Source organism: Leopardus geoffroyi, chromosome D3, assembly GCF_018350155.1.
Source record: "Leopardus geoffroyi isolate Oge1 chromosome D3, O.geoffroyi_Oge1_pat1.0, whole genome shotgun sequence".
NCBI lineage: Eukaryota > Metazoa > Chordata > Mammalia > Carnivora > Felidae > Leopardus > Leopardus geoffroyi.
In genome coordinates, this window is record NC_059339.1 from 19,002,647 (window position 1) to 19,016,541 (window position 13,895).

Below are 13,895 nucleotides of genomic sequence, written 5' to 3' on the forward strand. Positions count from 1 at the left end.
TGTAGAAATTTGTGGTGTTCACTTTTTATCAGAACTAAATCCGGATTCTGGGGCTGGAGGACAGATAAAGCAGAAGTTGTTAATGGTTACGAAGCAAAGGTAAAAGGAAACTCTTAAAATAAGATTTAATATAGCTATTTAGCTTCTATGCAAATGAGGAGTCTGTTCAGATTTTTTCATGCATCTGTGCCGTGGAGATGCTCTGGGGGAAAAAATGCTGCTTAGTGTCTCTCACTTGGATTTGTATCTGATCTGATGTGCAGAAAATGGGCTCGCATGTCCTGAGGAGGTCCCTAGGTATGCCAAAAGAGAAACTATGTCATAGAGAAATGAACACGGGTGCCAGTTGTCCCCAGAGGAGTGACTGTTCCTTTAATTCTTTAAGCAGAAAAAGAAAGGATTAGACTGAAACCTGCATGTTGATCTTTTTTTTTTTTTTTTTAATAACCTGAGTGGGTTAAAAAAAAAAAAAAAAAAAAAAAGTAAAGTAAAGTAGCTTTAATGAGCCTCCATTTTCCTAGTCAGCCTAATTGGAACCAGTGACCTGACACCCACTTACATGACATCAGTGCGTTAAGAACGTAGTTGTCATAGTGCAGACAACTGTCAGTCGAGTCATCTGGCATCTTGTTAGCTGGGACGCCTCTGTCTCCTGGCCTTTCGTTAGCCCTGCAGTACAGCAGGGACTGATGGCTCCCGTGCTGGAGTGTGGTGCCGCAGGATCCTCTGGTGACCTCGGAGGGGGCAAAGAGGCTTACGTCATGCTCAGCGAGACACATTTAGACACAGTCGTTCCGCTGCTTCCTCAGTCTTTGAACGTTGGGAATCCACGTATGGCATACAGCTAATTCTCAGTTTACCGTGAGATTTGATCTTCCAGACCCCCAAATTTCTCAGTCTACCTTGACAACAGAGCATTCACTCTGGCGGTGAAAATAATTTTTTGTCCATCGATGGAATCCCTTTTAAGTAGTGACTCGCTGGTTTCCTCTGAAGCCTCACAGGTAGAGAGAACCTTGTGTTCATTCCGTTTTCCTTCTGCCCAGCAGATGGCTGTCTAAGTCCGTCCTATTATAAGATTGCCACAAATCAGCAGAGAAGTACGTGGGGCCAGTTTGGGTGCCTATCGCTAGAAATCCAGCCGGCAGGCCTCAACATCAGGACATTTGTTTGAGAGCGATTAGCAACACAAAGGGCAGGCAGGGAGATGCAGCCCGTCCCTGCCCCGTTTACTCCTCGGTCTTTAAAACTGTCAGAGATGCCAAGTAGTTGCTGATGCATTTCTAAGTTGATTAGCTTGTGTATTTTCTCGGAGGGATCCTAATGATTGTCAACCATTTCTCATTTTTATTTTGCTGGAATTTTTTTTTTCTTTTCTTTATTTTTTGGCTTCAGCATTCTTGCTCTTGCTATGCTTATTTTTTGAGTTTTGATTCCCTGTGTCACTGTTTTCTTTTGCACACGTCTCCCAAGGTTTACACAGTAAACAATGTGAGTGTGATAACCAAAATCCGGACAGAACACCTGACCGAGGAAGAAAAAAAGAGATACAAAGGTAATTCTCCCCGCTTTTCCTTAGGCTAGAGAGAGCCTTTGTTGGTTTCGTTCATTTTGGGGGTTAACATGATCAGGTCAGGCTAATCCTAGCCCTAACTTCTTTTTTACAAAAATCTCCTTTAGACTGACCTGTTCTTGAAGGTATTACCTGTAGTTAGCTTCAAGGGGAGTTAAAGCCATTCAGGCGAATCGTTTCCGAAGAAACAAGAAGGCAGGGGAGGTAGTTAAGGATATCGGAGACTAGTTCTCACCAGAATGAGTGATTTAGTCGAAACTCTCACCGTGAAAGATTTGGACAGAACCGGGGCTGTGAGCCAAAGCATTGCCAATACGTGGTTGTTCTTGCACAGCCCCACCGGTGGCCAGTCTTGTGGCCTTGTGAAGTTACCTGCACCCTCTGTGGCTCAGGTCCCTCAGCAGTGAAACGGCGGTGCTTGGGAGGATGAGATGAGCTCCCTCACGCAAACCTTTGAGACGTTCCCTCAGTGAGGCCAGCGCTCAGTTACTGTTCGCCGCCCCCACTGCCACCAGGACTCTGGTTTGACAGATGAGGACCCTGCGGCCCAGTCAGCCTCACTCCTGAATCCAAACTCTTGCTGCTTTTCTGCTTTACTTCTTGTAGTTGTTGTTCATCTAGGTTAGAGACCCTGATAAAAAGTATGTCCCATAAGGGATAAATTAGCCGATGTTGACTGTGGATGATTTTGCCACCCTATCCATAAATGGACTTCCTGATGTAGGTAGCTGGGATCCAAAACTTTAAGATAGCATGAGAATCTCTTTCTGTAGTCACAAGTAAGGTATAATATTAGACAGTAAACCTTTCCCCCCTTCTGTAGCGGACAGGAACCCCCTGGAGTCTTTGCTGGGAACCGTGGAACACCAGTTTGGTGCTCAAGGGGTAAGTGGAAGCAGCGAGTTCTCAGGTTCAACAAAGGACATGACTTTTCTGTGCCGCGATGGCATTTACTGAATCCTGAAGAGGCCACTCTGGTTGCAATGCTGAAGAGTGCTCCCAAGCCAGAACTCGAGATACTCTTTTAGAAGAGAATTAGATGAATCTTGCAGGTAAAAATTTTAGAGGAGGGTCGTGACTGTAGAAGGTGCCTTCTCATCTGTAAACTTAAACAGGATTCAGGGGGCGCCTGGGTGGCGCAGTCGGTTAAGCGTCCGACTTCAGCCAGGTCACGATCTCGCGGTGCGTGAGTTCGAGCCCCGCGTCAGGCTCTGGGCTGATGGCTCAGAGCCTGGAGCCTGTTTCCGATTCTGTGTCTCCCTCTCTCTCTGCCCCTCCCCCGTTCATGCTCTGTCTCTCTCTGTCCCAAAAATAAATAAACGTTGAAAAAAAAAAAAATTAAAAAAAAAAAAAAAAAAAACAGGATTCAGGACTTTTTATTTCAACCGAGTGCCTTCACAGACATTTTCTGACTTGATCCTTTCCAACTACATGAAGTTGGTACAGTTGATCGCAGAGGGTCAGAGAAATGAGATTCCCTTTCCAATGTCCTGAGCGAGAGCATGACAGATTTGGAACTTAAACTCCCATGCCTTCCAGATCTTCCATGCTGTCAGATATTTCTCTCTCTGTTTCTATAATCAGGAGATAAAAATGCAAAGGAGAGTGGAGAAATGTTTTGACACGGGGAAACCCATTAGGCTTGCTACATAATGCCTTTATAGATTTTCAGCGCAGTAACTGAAAGAAAAGGGGAGAGGAAATGACTAGAACTTCCTGATCCGTAGTTGGTTAACGTGTCCGCCTCAGAGGCTGAGTGCTGTAGGCCTCCACTTGTGAGCACCATTTGGCATTTCTAATTCCCCCGAGTTCTGGCTCGGCAGGACCTCACCACAGAGTGTGCCACCGCCAACAACCCCACGGCCATCACGCCGGATGAATACTTTAATGAAGAGTTTGATCTGAAAGACCGGGACATCGGAAGGCCGAAGGAGCTCACGATTAGAACGCAAAAGTAAGACTCAGCGGCCATTTTCAGCTTACAGATTCTTGTCTCAGAAGTTCTGCTGTTTCCTGGTGTCCTGTTGTCGTTTTTGTGTCCCCTTCCTTTAAACATAATTTGAAGTTACTTCACCTGATAAAAGCTAACAGTAGATTGCCCATCTTCTTATTAAGCCCTTCTCCAAATAGAGTAGAGATGGGATGTAAGAATTCCTTGTGTTTTTTGCTGCCAACAAGCTTCAGCTGATCAAATGAAATGATCGCACCAGCTATCAGCGTCTTCAGTCAATTCAGACTGCTGCAGGGGGAGGTCACAGGGCAGGCCGTTTCTCCTGATTGCCAGATTGCACGGTGATCTTCATTCTTCACGGGTCTCGCCCCTTCCCTGCTCCGCATTAAGAGAAGTACGGTGACTGGGCAGACGGGGCAGTGAGGAAGCTGGTGTTGTCTAGCTGGCTGCGTAGAAGCGGTCCCATTTCTCTGGGGACGACGGCCTCAGCTTTGTGTCGGTCGGTCCCGCAGGTTTAAAGCGATGCTGTGGATGTGCGAGGACTTTCCGTTGTCCCTCGTGGAGCAGGTCGTCCCCATCATTGACCTCATGGCCCGAACCAGCGCTCACTTTGCACGGCTCAGAGATTTCATCAAGCTGGAGTTCCCACCTGGATTTCCTGTCAAGATAGGTACCGTCTACCATCTGGAAACCCCAGAGCATCTGTAGGCTTTTGTGAGTGACAGGATGTGCTTCCGGGCTTCGGAGCATTTGAGGCAAAGGTGGCAGGCGGCAGCTGATCAAATGATCAGGCAAAGGTAGCAGACCTCATGGAGCAGGACACAGTTACCCTCTCGCTTACCGCGGCTGGAGAAGTGTCATGGTTCTTGGTTCTTTTGCATGTCAAAATTAGATCCCCCAGCCACCAGTTCTATTTACCGATGATGCTAACAGATGTAAAAAGGCACAAAAATGTGACACCTTCATTGTTTTCATGTCAAACCTTACTTAAGTTAAGCATCAGATCAGATAGTTTCTTGAGGAAGACCGTGGACACCATCAGTATGTTTTAGGGCCCGCACTGGAATGCCTAACACCATATATAACACATACAACTTGTAAGGAACTTAAATTTTGGACAGTTGCATATTTGTGACACATTGTTCAATGCCGGCTCAACCACTTATTCACTGTGATCTAGGAAAAGTTGCTTAACCTCTCTGAATCTCAGTTTCCCCATCTGTATATCGGGGAGGGTTGTTATGTTAGGGAAGTCCTACTTATAAAAAGTATTTGACATTGACTTATAAAAAGTATTTACTAGCACTGTAAGCACTCAGGAAATGATGGTTACTGTTATTATTCGCGTAAAGTTTATTTATAAAAGCTTTTATTTTGTTAGAAATTCCTTTGTTTCATGTCTTAAATGCACGGATTACATTTGGAAACGTTAATGGCTGTAGCACTGCTGAAGAAACTGGATCTCAGAATGTGGAGGGGACCCAGGTGGATTCAGGTAAAGAAAAGTTGGGGCTTTGTGATTTAAAACACACACACACACACACACACACACACACACATTCAGTTATTATCAACTAATTATTCACTTTGACATTGGAGTATCTTATGAAGTAGATCTCTGCTCTGAATGAGAGAAAAGTTTAGATTTCATTTAGAGTCCGTGAAAAAACAACTTGTAGAATATGACCCCACTTGTATTAAAAAGACAGCATAGTCCTAAGACCCAACTTTATTGAGGTGTATGGATGCTCCCACTTTAAGTGTGACAGTTCAGTGCATTTTTTAAAAATGTTTATTTTATTTTATTTTTGAGAGAGAGAGAGCATAAGCGGGAGAGGGGTGGAGAGAGAGGGGCAGATCCAAAGTTGGCTCTGTGCTGACAGCAGAAAGCCCGATGCGGGGCTCAAACTCAAGAACTTCAAGATCATGACCTGAGGCAAAGTCAACGCTTAACTGACTGAGCCACCCAGCTGCCCTTAGTTTATATATTTTACAGTTTATTTACTTATTTTGAGGGAAAGTGAGTTGGGGAGGGGTAGAGAGAATCCCAGTCAGGTTCTGTGCTGTCAGTGCAGAGCCTGATGAGGGGCACAACCTCAACAACCCTGGGATCATGACCTGAGCCAAAGTCAAGAGTTGGAAGCTCAACTAGCCACCCAGGTGCCCCTAGTTCAGTGCCCCTAGTTCATTTTAACAAACGTGTGTACCCATGTAACCACCACCACAATCAAGATGTAGAATAATTCTGTTCCCCCCAAAATTTCCTTAGGCTCCCTTACCTTCCATCCAAATTCTTTTGGATGCTACTGTAAATGGATTATTTACTCAATTTTATTTTCTAGTTACTCATTGATAGTTTATAGAAACATAACAATTCGTTTTCGTTTTTGTTTTTTTTCACTGTGTAAAAAATAGTGTTCTGTGTCTTGGGCTAGTTGAGGGATACATAGACATGTTATTATCTTTTTATTTTAGTTTACAGACCTATACTTTTTTCATGTGTTTACCATATTTCATAAAAAGGAAAAAATACAAAGAGATCTTGATGTGACTGAGTATACACATATACGCACTGCATTCCTCAAAAGACATACAAGTAAACACCGGTTACCTCTGGACTTTGGAAATAAGAGAAAGAGGGTGGAGAGAGAGAGAGAGAGAAATCCTTATTTTTCTTGACTATGAGTTAATTTTATTACTAAAATAAAAAAAACAAAAACAAAAAGGCGGTATTTTGGTACTTTTCTCTGTCAAGGTTTTTCTTCCTCAAAATCTCTCATAGTAGCAAGCCTTGATTTTAATCATTTTAATTCTCTCATTTTTTTAACTGAAAATGTTTTTATAAATTTTAAATTATAAACGGGGGTGCCTAGGTGGCTCAGTCGGTTGAGTCCGACTTCAGCTCAGGTCACGATCTCACAGTCTGTGGGTTCAAGCCCCGCGTTGGGCTCTGTGCTGACAGCTCAGAGCCTGGAGCCTGCTTCAGATTCGGTGTCTCCCTCTCTCTCTCTGCCCTTCCCCCACTCACGCTCTGTTTCTGTCTCTTAAGGGTGAATAAACATTAAAAACAATTTTTCTTAATTTTAAATTATAAACGTAAAATGGAACTTCATTTTACTGATTCAGGCACCGGACTGTCACTCCTTGTGTTTCAGCTTCCCAGGTCACAAACTTTGAGGTTGATCAGTCTGTTTTTGAAATCCCGGAATCTTATCACGTTCAAGACAATGGCAGAAATGTGCATTTACAAGACGAAGATTACGAGATAATGCAGTTTGCCATCCAGCAGAGTTTACTGGAGTCCAGCAGGAGCCAGGTGCCTTTATCAGAACAAATGGCAGGGAAGGGGAGGTTTCCAGTTTTAGCTAACTCGGAAGACTCACCCTACATAACGAGTTTGGGGTAGTCACGGTATTTACAGAGATATTTTCTGCACCTGGTCTTCCACAAAAGCATCTTACATGACACCATCTGCACAGCCCCCGTTAGGAGCATTCACAGGATGTCTCCCGATAGACTTTCCTTCCAGGTTCACCCATGCAGCCAACAACCATGTATTTGTCAGATGGAGTGTGCAAATTTTCTAGTACTGAAATTGTAAGTCCATGCCAGTTCACATCATTGTACTTTTTCTGGAATATCGTCCATGTGTTGGTAGGTCTCATAAGACACTCAGTAAGTGTGTGATGAAAACAGTGGCTGATTCTTTGTTAAATTTTGTTTTTTGCTCAAATGTTTTATTGCATTGTAAGGGGCATAATCCCAAACTCTGGCAGAGTGCCTAGCTAAGGGTGGAGCTAAGGATAGGGCAGACCAGCATAAGAACCCTTGCCCTCTGTCTTTTCAGGTGAGTCTTTCCCCAGGTCTCCTCGCCCAACATCAGTCCTTCCATCCCAACAGTGTGGTCCCCTCGCCCAACATCAAGTCCTTCCATCCCTGCCCCCCCGTGGCTCTCCTTGACACTGCTGGGGTCCGGACTGCTTCTGTTTCCACCACCTTTTGGCATGTCCTGGGCTCCTGGAGCCTGTCTGTTCGTTGGTTTCTTGTTTCCTTCCATCATTCGTCCAGCATGTTTGCAGAGTGGAAATTCCGTGGTGAAGCGGCCCCAGCCCCCGCACTCACAGATCGGCTAAGCTTTGAGAGGGGCACCCTCTCAACGCTCCAGTGTCCAAGCTCAGATTTTTGGCATTCTGGTTTTATTCTGGAGACTCAGAGACGGGGCAGTGTGAGCCCTACCCACGTCCATTTCCCATGGCTCCGTTCTTAGAACCATTCAGTTGCTGCTGGGCCAAGGACCACACCCACGGCCAGCATATTCCCTTTGTGAGGCCTCCTGGGAGAAGACTCAGTGCCTGGACATCACGGTCAGTCCAGTACGCTCTCCTTCCCCTCAAATAGTGAGCTTATTTTTCCCCCTAATACCTGCATAAACCTTTGTTGAGCATACATTTTGCAAAGGGGAGCAGCCAGAGTCAAAGATGACAAATATTGAATTAGGTAGTGTCACCTTGCTTAAAGGAGTTGTCTGCTTTGTTCATTTAAACTTTGCCCAAAGCTGTTCTGATAGACTGTTCTGTGTCAAGTATGAGAGGCTGTGGGTGTTAATCACAGCAGCATACCATATGCCACCTGACAGTTAGGTGTCGTTTTTGAGATGACCCAAGTCCCTGTTCGTGTTTCACACAGTGCCACCAATAATGGGCATGTCAACATTTCCAGTTTTGTTCTTGCCACTTCCATTTCCTAATCGGTACGACACCTGTTCCTTCTAGGAGGTATTCATGTCCATCACGTTTGTTTTTTGTAGGAACTTTCAGGACCAGCTTCGAATGGAGGGATCAACCAGACACATGCCTATGACGCCCAGTATGAGAGGTGACTGGCACGACTCTTAGTGATTACACCCAGGTGGACATAGGCACTTGGTGCCAGCATCCTGCCTGGCAGGAGAGACTTGAGAGTTGGCTCTTCTGCTTCTTCTTGTGGCAGTTACTCGCTGAAGTAGTTCTAAACGCTTGGTAGCCTTGTTTCCAGGAACCGTTGATAGAGTTGTTTGTGGACTAGTCCCAGGCCAGTGCCATTGGCAGAAAGGTGCCTAGTTAATGGCTTTTTGATCGGTCTGACCTTCTACAAAGAATGTATGATTACACAGGGTCTGAGAAACCCTCAGTGGGAAGTTTATACAATTTTAAAAATGATGAGGCTTTGGGGAACAGCTACAGACACAAGTAGATTATCTTTTTAAAGGAGGGGGTGGTAGACACTGGAAACCTTTATTCTGTAAGTATTTTCACATACTCCAGGCAGAAACGAAAGCCTGTTGAAGAACTTGGGTTTTGATTTAAAAGAGATCAAGTGCCATTCCTCACCCGATCACTTAGTAGCTGGGTGATCTCGGGCAGGTTTCTTTACCTCTCTGCACCTCGGGCTTCTCCCCTGTACACGGCACCCACGCCTCCAGGGTTCTGTGGGATTGAATGGCACGGTGCACGTGCAGTGCCGATCAGATGCCTGGCGTGGGGTGCTCTCGGTGAGCGGTCAACTATAGATGCTGCTGCTGATCTGTCTTCCTCCCCCTCTTCCTTCTACCGCAGGGCCATCCAGGAGAGCCTCCTCACCAGCACGGAAGGCCTGTGCCCTGGTGCTATGAGCGAGACAAGCCGTTTTGACAGCGACTTGCAGCTGGCCATGGAGCTCTCTGCCAAAGAGCTGGAGGAGCGGGAGCTCCGGCTGCGGGAGGAGGAGGCGGAGCTCCAGCAGGTCTTACAGCTGTCTCTGACTGACAAATAGACCTTTGTGCCCACGGCCGCGCCCAGCGGAGGTTCTGGGCTGCACGCGAGCTGCGCGCCAGTGCTGCGTCACCAGTGCCCCGGGGCCGAGGGCCTGCGCCTCGCAGCCTCGCACGTATGTGGCAGACAGCAGCTGCCCTTTCTTTACTCAGAGGTGCGAGACCAGGGGCTCCCGGGCCCACCCACGACCCTCCCCCTGGAAAGGGGCTGGGGACCGGCAGGCCCCATCTCCACGCTAAGGGGAGGAGAGCATCGTCACTTTCCATTAGCTGTATTGGCTTGCAGGTCACGTTTTTACTACCAGCTTTAGACAAAAACCCCAATCCCCGCGAGTTTGTAGATTACTTTTTACCAAGGAGTGATAACAAAACAAGTTATTGCAGAGTCAGGGTGCTTTTATATATGAGAGCAGCAGCCTTTTTAGAGCGTGGTTTATGAGAATTTATGAGACGCTTCTTTACAGTTCACCAAAGAAATGGATAATCTGTGCCGATCTACTCTTTTGTTTTTACCTTTATACAGGGTTTCTAGGACACTATCACTGTTCCTCCTCCTTCTCCACCTTCGTCCATTCCTTCCACCCCCAGCTAAAGTTAAAGAGGAGACATGTACAGGACGGGTTTTAGATTAGGGCTATTTGCATCACATTAGGATATACAAATGACCACGGATGTTGCCTTAGCCTTAAAAATTACCAATAGTTTCAAACCACCTCACTCCACTTACTGAGGGGTCTGAGTTGAATTTATAAAGGCAGTTCCTTTGAGAGCAGGATCTTCCAGGCTAAATCCAAGGCAGCTAATCCTGGCCCTGAAGGAGCAGCTAGGAGAGCCTGAGGCTTGTTGTTGAATGGGGCAGGCTGGCCAACACAGTGGGACAGCCCAGAACCAAAACCAGGTGTGTTCCACGCCCTCCCTCGTGAAAGATTTCCACGTCGAGGCCTAGGACGGCCCCCCCGCAGGCCTGGGCTCACTACAGAGGAAGGGGTAGACTTGCAGTTGGAAGAGTAGCTCTGTGTTCCAAAGGGAAAATGATGACTCCGCATCGCTTTTTAGAGTTCAAGTCAGCATCTTTCTGGATAAATATATTTTTTAACAGAATCTTTTTATTATTTTTAAAAGATGTAAAAACAACTCCTCCCATCAGTAGCAATACAAGGTTATACATTTTAACCAGATTTTCTCAGGCCTTTTTTGGATACCTTTAGTAGTTAACGATTTTATCTGACCCTTCTGTAAATAACCATCGCACAACACAACGGAAGAAGCCAGGGGAACAGAGATGAGGGCACTGTCCCTCTGGCCCGCCTCTTCATCCCCACAGGCTGCACTGAAAATGCCCTGGTAAACAACAGCCCCCTTCGTTCTGCATCTATTTCCTATCTGTTGCGCTCCTTTAGGGATCGGAAGGGAGACATAGACTACTGTTAGAGTGAACGTCTGTATCCTACAGTGAGCGTTGCCAGTAAAACGTTCTTAGCCACAAAGAACCGTGCTTTTGATTCCACATAACCATCTGCCTTGTCTGTCACGGTCCGGCCAAGATTCTTTGTCTGCACACAAGGCCAGTGTACTGCAGTGTCACATTCGTTTCAAAGACCCAGCTTGGCACTCCTGTTCACCTCGCGTTTTCCCTGCGTGAAGACGCTTCTTGGGAATAGCTGCAGTTAGGCCACGTCGTTTACTCACTGCGGTGAATCATCAGTAATTTCTGTGTTTGCATTCCATTGTTGTGCTTCCTGAGGTCTTGGGCTCCCCAGGAAGTCAGTTAAAAAGGGACTGAGCGTGTGTCCACCGTTGCAGCGTGTTTCATTTACGTGTCCACTCTCGTAAAATGCAAATAAAGATTGCTTCCCAAGAGGGTGCTCGTACGATATCCTAGACCGCCTTGGAGTCTTTTTTTTTCCTTTTCATACGGTTTCTCTGGTCGCTCCCACTTCCTGTTACGTACGTGACCAGAGCACGAGGATGCCTTGCGATACTCAAGAGTATGTGACAAAGGTGACCTGCCTCTCCCAGCCTTCCCACCCGGGTCGTACGGTCCACACACCGAGTGCTACTCGTTTCAGAAGGAAACTAAAAAGCCAGCTGGTGCCGGGGCTGCTGCCAGACCCCAGTCCGCCTGCCGTAGATGGCTGGCCCTCGAGGAGCGCAGGGAGCCAGGCTGACATCAGATCGCTCATGTGACCGAATGAATCCGCTCTCCCCTCTGAAGCTGAAATGCTTCATGAGGCTGTCCTCACAAGTTGAGGTGAGGGTGGGGGCTTCCAGGTTTATCCTACACCTAATTATGTTGCGATTAAAATAAAAAAAGGGCAGGGGCGCCTGGGTGGCGCAGTCGGTTAAGCGTCCGACTTCAGCCAGGTCACGATCTCGCGGTCCGTGAGTTCGAGCCCCGCGTCAGGCTCTGGGCTGATGGCTCAGAGCCTGGAGCCTGTTTCCGATTCTGTGTCTCCCTCTCTCTCTGCCCCTCCCCCGTTCATGCTCTGTCTCTCTCTGTCCCAAAAATAAATAAACGTTGAAAAAAAAATTAAAAAAAAAAAAAAAGGGCAGTGACCGGCAAAAAATGTTTGGGTTCCAGAAACGAGGCGTTGGTGTTTCCCAGAAGATGTGAAGGAGCTACTCTGCTTTTGGGGGTAAAATAACACTGAGCCGGGGGGGGGAAGGGGTTGTGGGGGGAGGGACACCATGAAGAAAACTTAGTTGTCAGTCATGAGAGGCAGTAGCTGGATTTAATTAAAAGACTAATGGTTTCTTTACCTTTAGGTTCATTAAAGCTTAGGGGGCCCGGCCGAGCAACTTCTGCACGTAAGACAGTGCTAGGAGCTAAGTACAACAAAGTGCTCGACACTCTTCCCGGAGCACACATACCGTGAGGGATCTGTCGAGGAAGCTAAGTGTGTACGTGACACCAGGGGACAGAGACCTGCCAAACCACCACTTTCCTGCTGAACGTGGAAGACCTCAAGGACAAAGTGCATGACAGCAGCCCCACGGGACTATGTGCAGTGCCGTGAAGGGCTTCAGAATCCACACGAGGCCTGTGCCTGGAAATGTGTGGATTTAAGATTGAGGTCCAGCTGGAAAAAATGTAATATACTCCTAAGTCTTCCAGAGTCCCTAAATCCCGAGCAGCGCTTGCAGATTTAGTAATCTCCATTTTAAAGGAAGTTGAGATGAGGGGCGCCTGGGTGGCTCAGTTAAGCGTCTGACTTCGGCTCAGGTCATCATCTCCCGGTTCGTGGGTTCGAGCTCTGCATCGGGCTCTGTGCTGACAGCTCAGAGCTGGAGCCTGCTTTGGATTCTGTGTCTCTCTCTCTCTCTCTCTCAAAAATAAACAAACGTTAAAAATTTTTTTAAAATAAAATTACTGTTTACTAAGAGAAATCATTTTTATGATTGGTATAAAGGAAGTGAACGTTGCTCATCTGGGTATACGGTAGGTATTCAGGGCACTGTTCAGTTTGGGAGGTCTGGGCTACCTCCCCACCCTGTATAACCAGAGATGAAGGTAAAATAATTCCATGTAAAGGACTAGTGGTCAGTCTCTCGTGCATGAATGTTTTGGGTAAAATTCGCTCTCCCCCAGAATTGAGATTTGTATCCTTACTCTGTAATAAGCCTCTTTCGATAAAGATTACCCTCTGTCTAACTTTAGCTTGCAGTCTCATACTGAACAGATGGTAATGTTGGAATGAAGGTGTAGGCTAGGTTTGGGTTTGTATGTGGAAGAACTGTTGCAAGATCGTTTCAGAAAACCGGAACATGATCCTACTGTAACCTGCCTAGTGATCACTGAGCAAACAAACAGCAGGCTACAAGGTTTATGGGCCTACCAAGTTCTTTGTTTATTTATTTAGAAACAGAATGTGCAAGCAAGGAAGGGGTAGAAAGAGAGAGAGACAGAATCTCAAGCAGGCTCTGCGTCACCAGTGCAGTGCCCAATGTGGAGCTCAAACCCACGAACTGTGAGATCATGACTGGAGCCAAGATCAAGAGTCGGATGCTTAACCAACGGAGCCACCAAGGCACCCTGGGCCTACCAAGTTTTTACTGTCTCCCTTTAAAATCCAAAAAATTGTTACACATTTTTAGTTAGCATATCGAAATGGCGCTCCAGATGAGGTGGGGGTGTGCACTTCTGGGACTTAACTGTCAATGCCAGTCTCAGAATCCCACCTACTCCTCCCCACTGCAGTCAACAACCACGGTCTTTTATAGGACAGGCCAAAGGTGGTGACCCCTCCTTATTTATATTGGTTTCACAGCATTTGATCTCCACCACAATTAAGAAAGATAAAGTGTGTACACATCACTTTACAGATGAAAAAAACCAAGGCTCTAGAGAAGTGAAGCCTGTCTGTAATTAGAGCTGGGACCAGAATCCAGGTCTTCTGACCCCTAACCCAGCCTGAGAGATTACTTACGGCCCAGTCTTCTGAAATAATACCTTGGCTTGGGGCAGCTGTCTTATTTTACACATAAACTTAAAATTCAACTTCACGGTGCTTCCCTGAGTAGATCGGATTCAAATGCACACCAGCATTTTAGACGCTTGGGAAATAATCACTAGGAGTAAAACA

General features: G+C 46.4%; 1 protein-coding gene across 2 annotated transcripts in view; it reads left to right on the forward strand.

Moving 5' to 3' along the window:
- ANKRD13A (ankyrin repeat domain 13A) overlaps positions 1–11,193 on the forward strand; it is a 32,741-nt gene extending 21,548 nt beyond the window's left edge. The window contains exons 7-15 of one of the 2 annotated variants that reach the window (XM_045459748.1): positions 33–99; positions 1,474–1,555; positions 2,397–2,458; positions 3,397–3,527; positions 4,037–4,194; positions 4,906–5,019; positions 6,680–6,840; positions 8,332–8,399; positions 9,119–11,193. In XM_045459748.1, the coding sequence (XP_045315704.1) occupies positions 33–99; positions 1,474–1,555; positions 2,397–2,458; positions 3,397–3,527; positions 4,037–4,194; positions 4,906–5,019; positions 6,680–6,840; positions 8,332–8,399; positions 9,119–9,314 (1,039 nt within the window). In that variant the 3' untranslated portion in view covers positions 9,315–11,193. The other variant, XM_045459747.1, reaches the window with a different exon arrangement.
- Positions 11,194–13,895: the final 2,702 nt, after the last annotated feature.